Genomic DNA, 21,474 nt, shown 5'->3' with positions numbered 1-21,474 from the left:
CCATAATTTTATCTTCTATTTCACTTATTTGTTGCTCTCTTTCTCCCATTCTTGTGGTCATTGCATGCAGTTTTGTATCTTGGTTGTAGCATTTTTTTAAAAAAATTTGGCCTGGAATAGTTTTTAGGTATTTTATCTCTGTTGTAAGGGATTCCCTGTGCCTTCTATGCTTTTTTCAATCCTAGCTGGTATCGCTATGATTGTTGTTTTAAATTCTAATTTAGGCATATTACTTATATCTGTTTTGATTAGATCTTTGGTCATGACCATTTCTTGTTTTTTCTTTTGGGATGAATTACTCCATCTTGACATTTTTTCTGGGTCTTTTTCTTCTCTGTGTTAGGAAAACCTTTTATGTTTCCTGCTCTGGGAAATAATGGCTATGTTAAGAAGAGGTCATATACAGTCTAGGGTTTGATGCTTCAGGAGAAGTGTTTCTGATGTATGCTCTGTTCTCTCTGCTGTTGTCAGCTGCTCTTTCCTTCAGGGCAGTCCTCTGCAGAGTTTCTCCTTGCATGCAGGTGGAAGTGTTTGGAACTTTTCCACTGTATGGTGAGTTTTGGCTAAGTGTGTTTTGTTCTGCTTGTTAAAAGGGCTGGATCCTACTTCCCTTAGAGCTGAATCATTGCAGCACTCTATGGTCTGTAGCCTTTGTGGGTGCAGATGGCTTGTGTGATCTTGTGGGGGACACTGCTGCTCAGGCACAGTTGTGCTAGGAAAAAGCACCTGCAGAGCACAAGTGGTCAGGGCTTGCTCTAAGCAGTTCAAGCCTTCACTGTGGGCCCTGTGCTTTTCAATGAAGTATATCTGTGCTGATGGGTGGGGGTAAAAGTGGTTCTAGCCAGCTCTTTCATCCATGGAGAGGGGAGTTCACACATGTTGCTGCTCAGGAAGCCTTCACAGAAGAGCCAACAATTTCCTCTCATTTGTCCCATCCTTCCTTCAGATCTCTGCCTTCATCCTATCTGTGCCTGAGTGGACTGCCCACCTGTCAGCAGGGTGCTCCTGTGTTTTATCTCAGGCACACTGGTTGGGTTTCAAAACTCCAAACTTTATGGACCTGGTGTGACAAGAACCCATACTGATCCTCTGGGGGAGGGTCTCACCATTCTGTACTTGGTACTGATTTGTCCCAGAAGCACAGTAATACATACATGCAGGGGCTTGGAGTTTATGATAAAATGCAGCAAAAAGCTGACATCCAGGTTAGGTGCCCTCAGCATCTGCCCTTTTTTCTATGTTAATGAACAGAGTAGCTCAATGGTGTTCGCTAGCTCTTTTGCCCTCTGAGAGGCAGTGGTATCTCTCCCAAATGCACTCCAAGAAGGGCAACTGTCTCTCCCAGCATGGGCCAGGGGATCCTTAAAGCAACTGATCACTCCCAGGTCTCTGCCTTCCTTCTCCACAAAAGCACCTCTACACCCACCAGGCCCCATCTTGGCAAAGGAGCATGTGCCTGCAACTCAGGTCATGATCCTGGTGTTCTGAGTTCAAGCCCCTCATCTGGCTCTCTGATCAGCAGATAGCCTGCTTCTCCCTCTCCTCCTGCCTACTGTTCTTCCTGCTTGTGTTCTCTCTATCTCTCTAACAAATAAATGGATTTTTTAAGATTTTATTTGATAGACAGACATCACAGGTAGGCAGAGAGAGAGGGGGAAGCAGGCTCCCTGCTCAGCAGTGAGCCTGATATCAGGCTCGATCCAAGGACCCTGAGATAATGACCCAAGCCAAAGGCAGAAGCTTAACCTTCTGAGCCAGCCAGGTGTCCCCAAATAAATAAAATCTTAAACAAAATATTGAGAGATCCACACACACACACACACAAAGGAGAAACCATTTGAAACAAATTAAATATCACCATAAAATTGTTTTTATTTGCATTTCAAAAATGCAGATGGTTTGTGATAAAAACAAATTTTATGACTGAGCTTAGTAAATCATGTTTTATTCATAACTGGACAATTTCTTACTGAAATAAATTATTGTACTCAGTCAACAAGTCATTTTGTTTTTCCTTTAAGTAAATTTCCTTAATTTAATAATGAACTTAAGAATTATTTAAGAATTAAGTCCCAGTCAGTGGTTTTGGGGAGTGTTTATCTTGTGCAATGCCTTGTGTCCTGCTCTCTCTGTGTGTCTCTGTCTCTCTCTCTTTCTCCCCTCTCTCCCTGATCAGGGCTCCCTTCCCTATGCAGCATGGTCCATTATTTTCCCTCCCAAATCACAGTTCTGTATCTCCTACTTTCTACGATGTGGCCTCATTTCTTCCTCCAGTGTGCCAGCTTGTTCACATAGTCCTCAGATTAATTTCCTGGGTTCAGAATGACCTCATATTGAGCTAGCTATGATCAAGCAATGTGGTCAACATTAGGTCCTCCTACTGCTCTGCCATCTTAACTCCCCTTCTCCCCTGTAGTAGTCTGTTAAATACATCTCTTCTTTCTTATTTTGTAAATTAACATAATTAAAATTTCAGAAGTAAAGGGTACTCATTATAAAAAATAGAAAAAAATCTAACTTGAAACCCATTATATAGGGAAGCTTAAATATATTCAGAATAAAAAAACAAGCTAAAGACTAAGTTAAATGCCAGTATAAAAATTGATTTTTAAAATTCATCTTTTTTTAAGAACTTGAAGAAATGTCTTGTGGAAAAGCATATCTTTCACCAAATGGTTTCATGAAGCACAGATGTTTTCCAACCTCCCACAAAGATATATCTTACCACAGTGAGGACAGCATATTCTTCTTCCCATACTTTCTTATCTGGCTCAATTCCTTAGGAATCTATTTCTTTCCATGGTTAGCTCAAATAAGCTTATTTCAGCAGAATTAACCTTAGCCTCTTCATGAAAATTAATTTGATGGGAGGAAGTAAGCAAGAAGTAAACCAACTTATCTAAAAATATTGGCAGCTCCAAATGCCACTGTTTCATTGGGTACCATTTTAATTATGTCCACTAACACAAAAAAAATCTAAGAATTCAAATTATTTTAGGAAAATAAGGTTAATATAGATTTAAATTAATTGAGTCATAAATGTGCCAGCTTTATGTGGAATTCTGTGTGAATCAACAATTTTATAACATGTTATTGATATTATGATAATGTTAGTATGCAGCAATTGAATTATATGTACATGTATTAGTTTTCTGTTACTTCCAGGACAGATTATCACAAGTTTAGTGGATTAAAGCAACTCAAATATATTATCTTACAATTCTGAAGATTAGAAAACCAACAAAGTTGTCAGTGGACTAAAATCATGGTGGTAACAGATCCATATTCCTCTTTGGAGGCTGTAGGGGAGAATCTGTTTCTTTGCTTTTACTAGCTTCTAGTGGCCACTCACATTCCGTGGTGCATGGTCCTTTCTTCTATCTTCAAAGTGAAAATATTGCATCCCTTTCACCCTTGTTTTCCTCATATCTCCCTTTGACTGTATCCAGGAAAATCTGGAAAGGTTTTCTTCTTTTAAGAATTCAGGTGATTAGCCTGGGCCCATTTTCATAATCCAGAATAATCTCCTCAGTTCAAGAACTTAATCTAAATTGTATCTGCCAAGTTCCTTTTGCCATGTTAGGTAACATTATCACAGGTTCTAGGATTGAGGGAGTGGACCTCAATGGGGGCCATCTTTCTGTCCTATCTCAATGTGTGGAAATAAAGTATTTCTCTCAACTATCTAAATGTTTGCCTAAGCAAATGAATTGGCAATGCAATCACTCCAATTCAGTCAATAATATCATCATAAAATAATGTGATGGATATATTTTATATAGAACAAAACTTAAAAATGAAATCTATGTCATACAAAAAAGAAAGAGTTCAATATTTAGCAAGTATTTGTTGAGCACTTATTATTTGCCAAACATTTTGGTTCTTAACCAAATAACATTAAGTTGAATTTAACATTATTAGACTTGGTGAGTGTCTACTATTCACCATTTGACTTGATGAGAGTCTACTGTTCACCATTTATCTAGGTCACAATGAATACATCTAGAAAATGTTTACATAAAAGCTTTAAAATCTCACAGGTTGGTATGCTTTTAAGTTTATATTTATTAAAATAGTTATATATTAGTCATGCTATTCAATATGAATATTTTATATTATATAATGAAAAAGAACATAATGCATATAAAACTCATATTTCACTAAATATTAAGAATTTTATAGTTAAAAACAATTTTTCATTTTAAGAAATAAAACACTGAGGGGTGCTTGGGTGGCTCAGTCAGTTCAGCATCTGCCTTCAACTCAAGTCATGATCCCAGGGTCCTGAGATCAAGCCCCACCTCTGGCTATCTGCTCAACAGGTAACCTGCTTCTCCTTCTCCTTCTGCCTACTGTTCCCCCTGCTTGTGCTCTCTATATCTCTCTAACAAATAAATAAAATCTTTAAAAAAAGAAAATATTGAGAGATCCACAAGAAAAAAAAAAAGAGAGAAACCATTTGAAACAAATTAAATATTACTATAAAATGGTTTTTATTTGCATTTCAAAAATGCAGATGGTTTGTGATAAAAGCCAATTTTATTACTTAGCTTAATAAATCATTTTTTATTCATAGCTGGACATTTCATACTGAAATAAATTATTGTACTCAGTCAACAAGTCATTTTGGTTTTCCTTTAAGTAAAATCTCATTAATTTAATAAACCCCTTTAAGAATTAAGTAGCTTTCTACAGCACCCTCTCCTAATCAAAACTCTTCAAAGTGTTTGGATAGAGGGCACATACCTCAATATCATCAAAGCCATCTATGAAAAAACCACCACAAATACCATTCTCAATGGAAAAAAACTGAGATGTTTTCCTCTGAGGTCAGGGATACGGCAGGGATGTCCATTATCACCACTGCTATTAAACATAGTACTAGCAGCCTAGCCTCAGCAATCAGACAACAAAAAGAACTTAAAGGCATCCAAATCAGCAAAGAAGAAGTCAGGCTATCACTCTTTGCAGATGATATGATAGTATATGTGGAAAACCCAAAAGACTACACCAAATCTGCTAGAACTTGTACAGAAATTTATTAATGTGTCAGGATATAAAATCAATGCACAGAAATCAGTAGCATTCCTTTACACCAACAACAAGACAGAAGAAAGAGAAATTAAGGAGTCAATCCCATTTACAATTGCACCCCAAACCATAAGATACCTAGGAATAAACCTAACTAAAGAGGCAAAGAATCTATGCTCAGAAAACTATAAAGTACTCATGAAAGAAATTGAGGAAGACAAAAAGAAATGGAAAAATGTTCCATGCTCCTGGATTGGAAGAACAAATATTGTGAAAATGTCTATGCTACCTAAAGCAATCTACACATTTAATGCAATCCCTATCAAAATCCCACCCATTTTTTTTCAAATAAATGGAAGATGTAATCCTAAAATTTATATGGAACCAGAAAAGACCTTAAATAGTCAGAGGAATGTTAAAAAAGAAAGCCGAAGTTGGTGGCATCACAATTCCAGACTTCAAGCTCTATTACAAAGCTGCCATCATCAAGACAGTACAGTACTGGCACAAAAACACATAGGTCAATGAAACAGAATAGAGAGCCCAGAAGTAGACCCTCAACTCTATGGTCAACTAATCTTGGACAATGCAGGAACGAATGTCCAATGGAGAAAAGACATCCTCTTCAACAAATGGCATTGGGAAAATTGGATAGCCACATGCAGAAAAATGAAACTGGACCATTTCTATACACTACACATTAAAATAGATTCCAAACGGATGAAGGACCTCAATATGAGAAAGGAATCCATCAAAATCCTTGAGGAGAGCACAGGCAGCAACCTCTTTGACTTCAGCTGCAGCAAGTTCTTCCAAGGAATATCGCCAAAGGCAAGGGATGCAAGGGCAAAAATGAACTATTGGGATTTGACCAAGATCAAAATCCTTTGCACAGCAAAGGAAAGAGTTAACAAAACCAAAAGACAACTGACAGAATGGGAGAAGGTATTTGCAAATGATATATAAGATAAAGGGCTAGTATCCAAAATCTATAAAGAATTATCAAACTCAACACCCAAAGAACACATAATCCAATCAAGAAATAGGCAGAAGACATGAACAGACATTTCTGCAAAGAAGACATCCAGATGGCCAACAGACACATGAAAAAGTGCTCCACATCACTCGGCATCAGGGAAATACAAATCAAAACCACAATGAGTTACCACCTCACACCGGTCAGAGCGGCTAAAATTAACAAGTCAGGAAATGACAAATGCTGGCAAGGATGTGGAGAAAGGGGAACCCTCCTACACTGTTGGTGGGAATGCAATCTGATGCAACTACTCTGGAAAACGGCATGACGATTTCTCAAAAAATTGAAAATAGAGCTACCCTAGGACCCAGCAATTGCACTACTGGGTATTTACCCTAAAGATACAAATGTAGTGGTCTGAAGGGCCATGCACACCCAGATGTTTATAGCAGCAATGTCCACAATAACCAAACTATGGAAAGAACCTAGATGTCCATCAACAGATGAATGGATAAAGAAGAAGTGGTATATATATATACAATGGAATACTATGCAGCCATCAAAAGAAATGAAATCCTGTCATTTGTGATGATGTGGATGGAACTAGAGGGTATTATGCTTAGCATAATAAGTCAATTGGAGAACAACAGCTATCATATGATCTCCCTGATATGAGGAAGTGGAGATGCAATGTGGGGGGCTAGGGGGGTAGGAAAAGGATAAATGAAACAAGATGGGATCAGGAGGGAGTCAAACTGTAAGCGACTCTTAATCTCACAAAACAAACAGGATTGCTGGGAGGGAGGGGGGAGAGGGTGGTGGGGTTATGGACACTGGGGAGGGTATATGCTATGGTGAGTGGTATGAAGTGTGTAAACCTGGCAATTCACATACCTGTACCCCTGGGGCTAATAATACATTATATGTTTATTAAAAATTTAAAAAAATATACAAAAAGTTAAAAAAAATAGAATTAAGTAGCTTTTATTCCTCTGAGGTTTAAGAAATGAAACATTGAAACACCCTTATGGTCCATTAAAAAAAAAAAAAAACCCTCTTACAATAGAAAAGATGTTTCCTTTGGAGAGGAACCACGTCTTATTCATCTTTGTGTCCCCCATAGTTTGGTGGTGATTCTGTTGTTTTATTTGTGATCTGTGAAAATATTAAAGTCATTTTTTTAGAAGATAAACATTTAAAACACAAGGGAAAATTCTGCTACTAGGGTTTAGATAGCTGTTCAAAACGCAGAGAAGCTTATTTAGACACTGTTTTATTAGATAATAATCTTTCTCACACATCCTTCAAAGGGACACTGCCCTCTATGATGCTCAGAGATCTTGAAATAGTCCATCCATCTTGATTCCAATGCTGCTTACTTTTCTCAAACTAAAAAAAAAAAAGAAAAAAAGAAAAAAAGAAAAAAATACTCTCATTTATTTCCCAACATATCTTGTAAAAGAAAAAAGAAAAGAATTAATGCATGCTGTTGATCAATCTCAGGTGAGAGATGGTGGCATAACCCATAACTACACTTTTGGGGAAAAATGTTGCATATTTAATCAGTTTGTCAGATTCTGATTTCTGTAATGCATATTAACATATTCAAAGTTCTCGGAAGTCTTAAAGAAAATACACTTGATTGTGTTTACTCAGCTTCTGGAATCTGTAAAATTGTTTTTTTGGTAAATTTGGAAAATTTTATAAAATTATTTCTTCAGATAACTTTTCAGGCCTCTTCTTTCAATGCAGAATTCTAATGATATGAATACTAAATACTTTTTATAGTCCTACAAGTCCCTGAGGCTCTGTTCACTTTTTTGCCATCTAATTTCCCACTGTTGTTCAAACTGAATAGATTTTATTTATTTTTCTTCAAGTTTTCTGATTCTTTCTTCTGTCCCTCCCATTCTCATGTTGAAACCATCCACTGAGTTTTTTATTGTGGTTATTTTAATTTTCAGTTCTAAAATTTTCATTTGATTCTTTCTTATATCTTCCTTTTTATTATTTGGGGGTTTGTTTATTAGTTTGTTTTTGACTGAGGCTTTCTATATCTTTGCAGAGAGCTCTTATTTTTCAATGTTCCAAGTGTATTTGTTATTGCTTGTTAAAGGGTTTTTTTATGAGGACTGTTTGGCAATTCTTTTCAGATAACTCTAACAATTCTGTCATCCTGATGTTGGTATTTGTTGACTGTGTTCTCATTCAAGTGGATATTTTCCTGCTTCTTAGTATGATGTGTGATTTTCAGTTGAAATCTGAACATTTTGAGTATATGTTATGAGATTCTGGATTTTATTTAAACTTTCTGTTTTAGCAAGCCTCATATGATACCACTTCAATGGGAAAGGGGACACTGCTTCATTACTGCCAGGTAATGGAATGAGCCCTAATTCCCCACTCAGTTTCTATTGACATCCAGTAGGTTCAAGGGCTTACTACTGGATTAGGTTAGGAGTCCCTTTTTCCCACGAGGTTTCAACTGATACTACTCTAGTTAAAATAAGCACATTTGCCTTGTAACTGCTTGGTTTGTGGTCCTTCTTAAAACAGAGGGAGGCTGGCCTCATGGCTGTTGTACAGTGTTGAGAGATCTGACTTTTCACTAGGTCTTCTCTGACACCACCTACCACAGAAGGGAGAGAGACATCTTGTTATTTTCCAATGTGGGGGGAAAAATTCTAAGTTCCCCACTATGCCTTTGTTGACACCTGAGGGGGAGACATGCAGGGGTAGGGAGGAGATACCTTGTTACAATTAGGTTGAGGTGGGAGTTCTGGCTCTTCCTTAGTTCTCCACTGATACCTCTTTAACTGGAAGGGGTAACAATGACTGGCTACAGCTCCCCACAAAGCATTCTCTGACATTACTCTGGGAGAATGACAGTGAGTTGTGTGAGGGTAGGAGTAGCAATTTGTTATAGACTGGCAGATGTGGAAGTCTAGGGTCTCCACTAGGCCGGCATGTGTGGGGATGGAGCCTTTTTTTTTCCCCTATAGTAAAAGGTGGAATGAAGAGGTTATTGTGTACTATTGTCTTTTGCATTAAGCCATTCCTTTTCAGTACTTTTCGTTACTGACAGTAGGTTTCTGATGGGACTTTCTTGGTCTGTGTCTGTTGGCATTTCCAGGTCACCAACTGCATATATGAGGAGGAAAAAACAAAACAAAAGCCCAGGGATCTCACCACTATGCCTGGCCTTGGGTTCTGAGATCCCTAGTCACTAGTCTGCCCTCTGTCCACTTTTTAGACTCTTTATGTTTGGTTTATATATAATTCCAAGAGATTTTTGTTGAAGTTAGCAGAAGGAAAAAAGAAAGGTACACCTACTCCATTATTTATATCATTTTTGTGATATGAGAAATTTTGATGCTTAGTGCCCAGATCCACTAATATACTGGTGATTTCAACATGGTGATATTTTAATTCTATCATTGCTTTACATTTATTACTGGGGACATTTTTATAAAGATGTGCTTCTCCTTACCTGTTTTTTGGTTGTCCAATGGTACAATTCATATTTTATATATATATATATATATATATATATATATAAAAAGGTAAGTGAATGATTCTTTCACTTTAGTTACTAGTTTCTAAGACAATGAATTGATTCTGTCATTCTGAAAGAGACACCAAGTAGATAATTTTCATATCATTATGATTTTATAGATTTAAATATTTTTATGTGTTTAATTGCACTGTGATTCTTATTTTTATTGATGGTTAATAAAATGGTCCAATTTTTAATTGTCCAATTTTTGGCTGGTAGAGCTTTTTCTTTTTTTTTTTAAGATTTTTTTTTTATGTATTTATTTGACAGAGAGAAATCACAAGTAGATGGAGAGGCAGGCAGAGAGAGAGAGAGGGAAGCAGGCTCCCTGCTGAGCAGAGAGCCCGATGCGGGACTCGATCCCAGGACCCTGAGATCATGACCTGAGCCGAAGGCAGCGGCTTAACCCACTGAACCACCCAGGTGCCCCTGGTAGAGCTTTTTCAAGTTGGCTTTTGAGTCCTTTTGACATGACCTTAATAATCTTGATAGATATTTGCTATCTGGTAAGATAAAATGATCAAGGATCACTGCCTTATACATTTCCTGCTGTTGACCTCGAATCTGCCATTATTCCAAGAGGGCCTTTTTTCTTTTATTGGGTAATGTTCTGAAACCATAATCTGTATGCTCAGATCCTCATTGCTAAGGTTTGGATCATTTTTCTAGGACTTTACACTGGACAAAGTTGTGAAATATGTGTGTGTGTGTGTGTGTGTGTGTGTGTGTACTTGGACACACATATTTAAAGATAAAACACAACATAAATTTATACTAATTTTTTCAAATTTATGTCCACACAATTTTTAATATAACGTCTTCTGTTTTACATCTGTAATTTCTTTCTTTTTCAAATTTTTTGAATATATTTGACACACAATGTTACATTAGTTTCAAATGCATAACAGTGATTCAGCAAGTTTATCAGAATAGTCTATGATTATTATTTGCTTCATCCAATATTACTCTTTCAATACTTTTGGATAATAATACCTATACTAACATGGGCAATATAATAATTGAAAAAAAGGTAAAAAATATTTCTAGCTATTCCTCTTTATTGTGCATGATTTTTTTTTCAATTTATTTATTTTCAGAAAAACAGTATTCATTATTTTTTCACCACACACAGTGCTCCATGCAATCCGTTCCCTCTATGATACCCACCACCTGGTACCCCAACCTCCCACACCCCCGCCAATTCAAACCCCTCAGATTGTTTTTCAGAGTCCATAGTCTCTCATGGTTCACCTCCCCTTCCAATTTACCCAAATTCCCTACTCCTCTCTAACGCCCCTTGTCCTCCATGCTATTTGTTATGCTCCATAAATAAGTGAAACCATATGATAATTGACTCTCTCTGCTTGACTTATTTCACTCAGCATAATCTCTTCCAGTCCCATCCATGTTGCTACAAAAGTTGGATATTCGTCCTTTCTGATGGAGGCATAATACTCCATAGTGTATATGGACCACATCTTCCTTATCCATTCATCCATTGAAGGGCATCTTGGTTCTTTCCATAGTTTGGCGACCGTGGCCATTGCTGCTATAAACATTGGGGTACAGATGGCCTTTCTTTTCACGACATCTGTGTCTTTGGGGTAAATACCCAGGAGTGCAATGGCAGGGTCATAGGGAAGCTCTATTTTTTAATTTCTTGAGGAATCTCCACACTGTTCTCCAAAGAGGCTGCACCAACTTGCATTCCCACCAACAGTGTAAGAGGGTTTCCCTTTCTCCACATCCTCTCCAACACATGTTGTTTCCTGTTTTGTTAATTTTGGCTATTCTAACTGGTGTAAGGTGATATCTCAATGTGGTTTTAATTTGAATCTCCCTGAGGGCTAATGATGATGAGCATTTTTTCATGTGTCTGATAGCCATTTGTATGTCTTGATTAGAGAAGTGTCTGTTCATATCTTCTGCCCATTTTTTGATGTGTTTGTCTGTTTCATGTGGGTTGAGTTTGAGGAGTTCATTATAGATCCTGGATATCAACCTTTTGTCTGTACTGTCATTTGCAAATATCTTCTCCCATTCCGTGGGTTGCCTCTTTGTTTTTTTGACTATTGTGCATGATTTTTAAAAGACTTTTACTTGTGACACCTGGGTGGCTCAGTTGATTAAGCATCTGCTTTCAGCTCAGGTCACAATCCTAAGGTCCCTGGATCAAGCCCCATGTTGGACTCTGCTCAACAGGTAACCTGCTTCTCTCTCTCCCTCCACGTGCCACTCCCTCTGCTTATGCTCATTCTCTCTCTCTGTCAAATAAATAAATAAAACCTTAAAAATTAAAAAAAATACTTGTACTATATTTACATTAGTATAGAAAATATACTTTTTACATTCTCTTTTAGTCCTAATTCAGTCTTCATTCTATAATAGCTGCACATTTAATGTTTAGTAATAGTGTTTGTTAGTTTTTAAGTTTCTCCACTCATTTTCATTGTCTTAAGTTCATTCTCCAATGGAATCTTGGATCATTCATGGAAGTAATAATTCGAGTTTTTTTTATATTGGTCTTTTTTTTTGTAATTGAAAACCATTTTTGCAGGATATAAAACTATCATATACTCCATTCTCTGCTGTCATCATTACTACTAAAAAAATTATGGTAATGTTTCTTTCCCTAATAAGTCATTCTCTTGGATGTGCCCAGAATATTTTTTATCCTCCTTAGTAATTAATTCTAGTAATTTTAAAAGAATATAGAGATGCCTGGGTGGTTCAATTGGCTAAGCATTTGTATTTGGCTGGAGTCTTGATCTAGGAGTCCTGGGACCAAGCTGCACTTTGGGTTCCCTGCTCAGCAGGGAGTCTGCTTCTCCCTTTGTCTTCCCCACCTTGTGCTCTACCTCACTCTCTTTCTGAAATAAATAAATACTTTTTTTTTTAAGAATAGATACTGGAACTCATCATTCTGAGTTGATGCTTTGAGGCATGTAGTATAGTGTGGTCTTTCAATATCTCAATTTTTTGTTCAGTTTTTATTTGTTCTGTTCCTTTGGTTTGACTTTCTCCTTCAGTGACTCCTATTGGAGTATAATGTATCTTCTTTACGTGTTTCAATATTTAATACATTCTATAAAACCATTATCTTCTCTTTTTTAATTTCTTTTTTATTTATTGTCTTTTCTCTATTTGACTTCAATTACCTGTTCTTTTTGTTTCCTCCAGTTTAGAAGGAAAATTTAATTAATTTTCTTTCATTTGTAATATTTCCTCAAGTCTTATCTTAGTTTTATAATTTTTAGCTCTATTTTATGTTATTCTCTCATATCTTGTACAATTATATTAATGTCTTTTAGCTCATTTTAAATTAATAAGTTATGGTTTTAATCTATTTTTATTAACTGTAGGAATGCTTTTTCTGTTCCTTATCATTTACTATCTTATAACTTTGTATGAGGTGTATCTTAATAATATTCAATTATTCATTCTTATGTAGAATCATTAGACTTCTTGAAATTTTAGATGGAGACAGTATACATGGTAATTCATGGGAACCACTTTAATGTAGCTCTAATATCCTAGAGCTTCCATTTATTGTTGCTGTGTTAAAAAAAATGGTGGTTTGCCTTCTGGCAACATAGAAAAATAATGAAGTAAGGCTGTTGAAAGCTCCAGAGTATATTGCAAGTTTATAAAAGGTAAAGTAAATTACAAATAGATGAGCCTTTTAAATGCTATAATTTAAACAAATGCCCACTAGGGGGAAAATGTATGAGAAAAATCATTTGCATAAAGGACTATGAGATCTGTATTTATACACTGAGTATACCTTGATGTAGGAAATTGTATCTTGTCTAATTTTAAAATGCTTAAATTATAAGTAGATACCTACTTAAGAATGCCTTAAGAAAGTCCATTTAAACTTATGTCCTAGTGATCCCAGAACATTCTACAAGAAAGAATTATCTTTCCCTTTTCCTCTTTATCAGGATTACCAAAACAAAACTAACAATATAAGCGGAAATAATGGAATATTTGCATGTGTGTATGTGTGTGTGTATGTGTGTGTCATTCTTATGTATTTATGATTGCATCCAGTACATGACTATTAACATACAGTAGCCAAAAGTTAGAAACAACTCAAATGTCCATCAACTGATGAGTGGATAAATAAAATGAGGTTTAGGACTTATGTTAAGGGAGCTAAAATGGTGACATAGTAGGAGGACCCTATGACTTGTTCCTACACAAGAACACAGCTAGATAACTATCAAATCATTCTGGATACCCAAGAAATCAACCTGAGGACTGATAGGAAAACTGCATAATTATGAGATAACAAGCCCCAGTGAAGAAGGTAGGAAGTGCAGAGATGTGGTTTAGGTGCAGAGATGTGATCATGGGAGCTGCAGATAGGAGGGAGCCCCAGTCATAGAGAAAGGTAACATAATGTGGAACACACAGGGGTTAGCACAAGGAGTACACTTCCCCAAAGCCATTGGCTGGAAAAATAAGGACTGATTTTTGAGAGTTTTTGCAATGAGGGTCTCAAATACCAGTTTTAAAAGTTTGTGGGCTTGGCTGAGGTAGAGAACAGAGGATGCTGCCCTACTCCTGGAAAGAAGGCAGGCAAACAACCATGGGGCAGATGGTACATCTGAGGATTGCCTAAGGTACACATAGTGAGACCGTTCCCTCTTCTTGGAGCACACCTGTGAAAGGTGGCCCTGCTTTACCAGGAAAAAAAAAAAAAAGACTGTGGGTGCCATTTCTCCCCTCTGCCCCTCAGTATAGGTGCAGAGCCACCTGCTGAGGATGACTAACCCAGACAGTGTTGTTTAACCTGCTTTGTTCCAAATTCCACACCTTTGTGCTTTGGCAACACTGCCTTTCTGGGGCAAACCTGCATCATCCCAGAGCAGTGACTCCCCCCACCCCCTGCCACACACACACACACACACACACACACACACACCTCCAAAGACCAGCATGGGTCTCTGCCACACCAAATCCCTAAATTTTAGATCTTTAAATTCAACCCATTTTACTGGGATAAAGCTCAAAGTGCACTGCACTGCTCCAGTCAGGCAAGTAGTCCAGAGACAGAAAGTGTGAAAACAGTGATCTAAAAAACATCTAAGACACATGAGGAGAAATTATACATTTTTCCAAAGAATGCCTCAATAAAAGCAGAACTCAGACTCCCATCTCTGAGGACAAAGGAGCCCAACCACCAGCATGAATCAGTTTCAGTAAATATTGCAGTGCTATCACTGGATGCCTAACCAGCTTACACCTAGTCCTGCCACCTTGTGTCTTCTGGTACTGCTTTTCTCAGGTAAGTGTGACTAAGGAGTGTTGCAGTGGGCCCTTTCCCCAAAAGAGAAGCACAAACCCCTGTACACATCACATCTACTGCCAATAGAGTTCTGTAAGTTTTCGGTTCTAAAGGAAATAGCATCAGGTCTCTGTTAACAGGCAGATCATAGAACACTCAGTTAAAATTCACCATATTCTGACCAAAGTTCAAACACTGTCTACTGCAGGCAAGGAGAACCTCTGAAGACCACTGGCCTGAGGGATAGAGCAGCCAAAACACAGGAGCAGAGTACCCACAGCACACACCAAAGATACTTCCTGAAAATCAAGGCCCTGGACATTATATCAACTCATCTTCATAAAACCATTAACTTCAGGAGCAGGAAAAATAAGGCTTTTTTTTTTTTTTTTTTTTTTTACCATACAGAAGACAGAAACCTAGACAAAATGACAAGCTGGAGGAATTCATCCCAAAAGAAAGAACAAGAAAAGGTAATGGCCAGAGATCTAATCAAAACAAATATGAGTGGGCGCCTGGGTGGCTCAGTGGGTTAAGCCGCTGGCTTCGGCTCGGGTCATGATCTCGGGGTCCTGGGATCGAGTCCCGCATCGGGCTCTCTGCTCAGCGGGGAGCCTGCTTCCTCCTCCTTCTCTCTCTACCTGCCTCTCTGCCTACTTGTGATCTCTCTCTGTCAAATAAATAAATAAAATCTTAAAAAAAAAACAAATATGAGTAACATGCCTGAGGAGAATATAAAGCAAGAATCATAAGGATACTTGGTATTCTTGAAAAAAGGATGGGAGGCATCAGAGACACCTTACTGAAAAGATAAAAAAGCTAAAAAACAACCAGTCAGAAATGAAAAATCAAATAACTAAGATTTGAAACTGACTAGAGGTAATAACCTCAAGGATGGAAGAAGCAGAGGAATGAATAAATAATATAGAAGACAGAATTATCAAAAGTAATGAAGCTGAAAATAAAAGAAAAAGAATACACAAGATCAAGAGAGTACACAGTGAATTCAGTGACTTATTAAATGTAATAACATTCATATCAAAGGAGTACAGAAGAGAGAAAAGGGGACAGAAGGCTTATTTGATGAAATAATAGCTGAAAATGTCCCCACTTTGGGGAAAGAAAGAGACATCAAGATCCAGGAGGGGAAAAAAGAAAAAAAAAAAAAAACTCCTATCAAAATCAACAAAAGCAGGCCAACAACAAAACACATTATAATTAAATTTGCAAACTACAGTAATAAAGCAAAAACCCTAAAAGGAACAAGAAAAAATAAGTCCTTAACTTACAAAGGAAGACCTATAAAGCTACCTGTAGATCTCTCAACAGAAACCTGGCAAGCCAGAAGAAATTGACATGTACTACTCTGACTTTCTTTTGACATCGATTTGCATGATACTTCTTTCTTCATCCCTTCCTTTTCAATTTCCAGGTGTCATTAGTCCTAAAATGAGTCTCTTGGGGCACCTGGATGGTTCAGTCAGTTAAACCTCTGACTCTTGATTTCAGTTCAAGTCATAATCTTGGGGTTATGAGATTAATCCTGAAACAGGCTCCATGCTTGGCCTGGAGTCAGCTTAAGATCTCCCTCTCCCTCTGCCCCTCGCTTCACTCTCATGCTCTCATTCTCTCTTTCTCTCAGAGTTTGAAAAATTGATTAAATTAAATTAAATGGCTCAGTGGGTTAAGCCGCTGCCTTCGGCTCAGGTCATGATCTCAGGGTCCTGGGATCGAGTCCCACATCGGGCTCTCTGCTCAGCAGGGAGCCTGCTTACTCCTCTCTCTCTGCCTGCCTCTCTGCCTGCTTGTGATCTCTCTCTGTCAAATAAATAAATAAAATCTTTAAAAAAAAAAGTCTCTTGTAGGCAACATATAGCTGGAACTTTTTAAAAAATTCATTCTTACACCCTGAGTCTTTGAGTGGGGTGTTAAGTCCATTTATATTCAGAATAATTATTGATAGATATTTATTATTTAGTGTATTTATGTATTTAGTGACATTTTATTACTTATTTCTGGAGATTTTCTCTGTTCCTTTTTAGATTTTGTTGCTTTTGGACTTTCTTTCCCACTTGAAGTGTCCCTTTTAATATTTCCTTCTTTTATTTAGATCATATTTATTTACTTATTTATTTATCAGAGAGAGAGAGAGCACAAGCAATTAAATTAAATTAATTAATTAAATTGACTGGGCTGAATAGGAAAATTCTGCAAAGAAGAATACTCTATCTAGCATGGTATCATTCAAAATAAGAAGAAAGATAAAGAGTCTTCTAAACAAAAACTAACAGAGATTGTGACAAATATTAGAACTGTAAGAAATATTAAAGTGGGGGCACCTGGGTGGATCAGTTGGTTAAGTGTCTGCCTTTAGCTCATGTCATGATCCCAGGGTCCTGGGATCAAGTCCTTCATTAGGTTCCCTGCTCAGCAGCTTCCTTTGCCTCTCCCCTTGCTTGTGCACTCTCTCTTTCTCTCTTTCTCTCTGATAAATAAATAAGTAAATAAATACGATCTAAAAAAAAAAGAAAGAAATATTAAAGGGGACACTTCAAGTGGGAAAGAAAGACCAAAAGCAACAAAAACTAAAAAGGAACAGAGAATATCTCCAGAAACAAGTAATAAAATGTCACTAAATACATAAATATGCTAAATAATAAATATCTATCAATAATTACTCTGAATGTAAATGGACTTAACACCCCACTCAAAGACACGGGGTGTCAGAATGAATTTTTTAAAAAGTTCCAGCTATATGTTGCCTACAAGAGACTTTTTAAAATTTAATTTAATTTAATCAATTTTTCAAACTCTGAGAGAAAGAGAGAATGAGAGCATGAGAGTGAAGCGAGGGGCAGAGGGAGAGGGAGATCTTAAGCTGACTCCAGGCCAAGCATGGAGCCTGAAACAAGGATTAATCTCATAACCCCAAGATTATGACTTGAACTGAAATCAAGAGTCAGAGGTTTAACTGACTGAACCATCCAGGTGCCCCAAGAGACTCATTTTAGAACTAATGACACCTGGAAATTGAAAAGGAAGGGATGAAGAAAGAAGTATCATGCAAACGGATGTCAAAAGAAAGCCTGAGTAGCAAAATTTATAAGAAAAAAGCTAGATTTTAGGGTCACATGGGTGGCTCAATAATTAAGCATCTGCCCAGTCATGATCCCTGGATCCTGAGATTAAGCTCTGCATCAGGCTCCCTTCTCAGTGGGGAACCTGCTTCTCCCTCTCCTACTTCCCTTGCTTATGTCCTCCTTTTAGCTGTGTGTCTCTCTCTCTGTCAAACAAATAAATAAAATCTTTAAAAAAGAAAAAAATAGATTTTAAATAAAAGACTGGAGCAAGTGATGAAGAAGGGAACTGTATCATAACAAAGGAGATTTTCCAACAAGAACATCAATTATAAATAGTTATGCTCCCTAATAAGGAGCAACAAAATACACAAAATAATTCATAACAAACATAGAGGAACTCATTGGTAATAATACAGTAAAGTAGGGGATGTTAACTTCCCTCTTCCATCAATGGACAGATCACTTAGGCAGAAAATATGCAATGAGACAATGGCTCCGAATGACACATTAAACAAGACGGACTTACCTGATATATTCAAAACATTCTATCTTAAAGAAGCAAAACACACATTCTTTTCAAGTACTTATGGCACATTTGCCAGAATAGAACAGATATGAGGTTACAAATTCCCAATAAGCACAAAAGGATTGAAATTGTATGTGCATCTTTTGGACCACAGCACTATGAAATTTGAAGTCAGCCACAAGAAAAAAATTTGGAAAGACTAAAAACACATGAAAGTTAAATAACATGCTACTAAAGAATGAATTGGTCAACCAGGAAATTAAAGAAGGAATTAAAATATACATGGAAACAATGAAAGACAATGATCCAAAACCTTTGGGATGAGGAAAAGAAAAGGTCATAATGGGGAAGTATATAGCAATATAGGCCTACCTCAAGAAGCAAGAAAATCTCAAATAAACAACCTAATGTTACACTTAAAGGAGCTAGGAAGATAAAACAAACAAACAAACAAAACAAAAGCAAAAAACCTAAAGGCAGCGAGAAATAATAAAGATTAGAGCAGATAACATAGACACACACACAAAAAAACAGTAGAATTGATCAATGAAACCATGAGCCATTTTTTTAAAGTAATAAAATTGATAAAACCTCAGCGAGACTTATCAAAAAAGAAGAGAAAATGACCCCAATAAATCAAATCACAAATGAAAGAAGAGAAATAACAACAAACACCACAGAAATATAAACAATATAAGATAATATTATGAAAATATATAGAACAATAAATCAGACAACCTGGAAAAAATGGACAATTTCCTAGAAACATATAAACAACTAAAACTAAAGCAGGAAGAAATAGAAAACATGAACAGGTAGAAAACCAACATAGATATTAAATCGGTATTCAAAATATGCACACCCCCCCAAAAAAAAATCTGGGGTCTGATGGCTTAATAGGGGAATTTCACCAAATATTGAAAAAAAAAAAAGCTAAATCTATCCTGAAACTATTCCAAAACGTAGGAAAGAAAGGAAAACTTCCAAAGTCATTCTAGGAGGCTAACATTATACTGATTCCAAAATCAGACAAAGCCAGACTCCACTACAAGGCAATATTCCTGATGAACATGAATGCAAAAATTCTCAGCAAAATAACTAGCAAATAAAATCCAACAGTATATTAAAAGAATCATTCACCTCAATCAAGTGGGATTTTTTCCTGAAGTGCAAGCATGGTTCAATATCCACAAATCAAGCACCATGCTACACCACATTAGTAAAATTAAGAACCTTATGATTCTCTCCATGGATACAGAAGAAGCATTTGACAAAGTAAAACATCCACTCATGTTAAAAATTCTCAAAACAGTAGGGAAAGTGAGAACATATCTTAAGATAATAAAAGCCATATTTGGAAAGCCAACAATGAATATCATCCTCAAGGAGGAAAAACTGAGAACTTTTCCTCTGCAGTTAGGAACCAAATAGTGATGTCCACTTTCACCACTGTTATTTACTAGCACCGGAAGTCCTAATCTCAGCAAAGAGCAAAAAGAATAAAAGGCATCCAGATCAGCAGCGAAGAAGCTAATATTTCACTCTTTCCAATGACATGATACTGTATGCAGAAAACCGTTTAGAAGACTCCACCAAAAAATTGCTAGAACTGATACATGAGTTCAGTAAAGTCACATAATACAAATCAAGATGCAGAAATGTGTTGTGTTTCTATACACCAATAATGAAGCAGCAGAAAGAGAAATCAAAGAATCATCCCATTTACAATTGCACAAAAAAATCACAAGATACCTAGAAATAAACCTATCTAAAGGGTAAAATGTTTGTACCCTGCAGGTGGTGGGCATTAGGGAGGGCACGGATTGCATGGAGCACTGGGTGTGGTGCAAAAATAATGAATACTGTTATGCTGAAAATAAATAAAAAAAATTAAAAAAAAACTGAAATATATGTTTTGTGTTCATATAAAAAAAATTTTGTACCCTGAAAACTGAAACACTGATGAAAAAATGTAGATGACATAAAGAAATGGAAAAACATTCCATGCCTATGGATTGGAATACCAAATATTGTTAAAATGTCTATATTCCTTAAAACAATATGCATGTTTAATGCATTTCCTAATCAGATACCAGCAACATTTTTCACAGAGCTATAAAAAACAGCCCTAAAATTTATGTGGAACCACAAAAGCCCCAAATAGCCAAAGCAATCTTCAAAGAGAAAAGCCAAGCTGGAGACATAAAAATTCTGGACTTCAAGTTATATGATAAAGCTGTAGTGATTAGACACTATGGTACTGCCACAAAAACAGGCACTTAGATCAATAGAACAGAATGGAAATCCCAGAAATGAACCCACAAGTATATGGTCAATTAGTCTCGACAAAGCAGGAAAGAATATACAGTGCGGGGGGGAGAAGAGTTTCTACAACAAACTGTGTTGGGAAAACTGGACAGCAACATGCAGAAGAATGAAATTGGACCACTTTCTTACACCATATACAAAAATAAATCCGAAATGGATAAAGACCTAAATATGAGACAGGAAACTATCAAAATCCTAGAACAGAAGACAGGCGCAATCTCTTTGACCTTGGCTGCAGCAATTTCTTTCCAGGCACATCTCCTGAGTCAAGGGAAGCAAAGGCAAAAATGAACTATTGGGACTTCATCAAGATAAAAAGTTTCTGCACATCAAAGGAAGCAATCAACAAAATGAAAGGGCAATTTCTGGAATGGGAAAAAGATATTTGCAAATGACATATTTGATAAGGGTTAGTATCCAAAACATGTATAGAATTTGTAAAACTCAATACCCCAAATATATATAATCCAATTAAGAAGTGAACAGAAGACATGGATAAGCATTTTTTAGTGGAGACATGTAGATGGCTAATTGATGTGAAAAGGTGCTCAACATCACGGATCATCAAGGAAATAAAATTCAAAACTGGAATGAGTTATCACCCCACACCTCACACCTGTCAGAATGGCTAAAATTAACAACACAGGAAACCATAGGTATTGGCAAGGATGTAGAGAAAGGGGA

At 36.7% G+C, this 21,474-nt stretch overlaps 1 protein-coding gene across 1 annotated transcript in view; it reads left to right on the top strand.

Moving 5' to 3' along the window:
- Positions 1–15,197, top strand: part of PCDH11X (protocadherin 11 X-linked) — a 122,421-nt gene extending 107,224 nt beyond the window's left edge. The window contains exon 4 of the mRNA XM_044235228.1: positions 15,065–15,197. Coding sequence (XP_044091163.1) covers positions 15,065–15,103 — 39 coding nt within the window. The 3' untranslated portion in view covers positions 15,104–15,197. The remainder of the gene's footprint in view (positions 1–15,064) is intronic.
- The last annotated feature ends 6,277 nt before the right edge of the window (positions 15,198–21,474 follow it).

This window comes from Neovison vison, chromosome X (genome assembly GCF_020171115.1).
Source record: "Neovison vison isolate M4711 chromosome X, ASM_NN_V1, whole genome shotgun sequence".
NCBI lineage: Eukaryota > Metazoa > Chordata > Mammalia > Carnivora > Mustelidae > Neogale > Neogale vison.
This window is presented reverse-complemented; position numbering and strand designations above follow the sequence as displayed.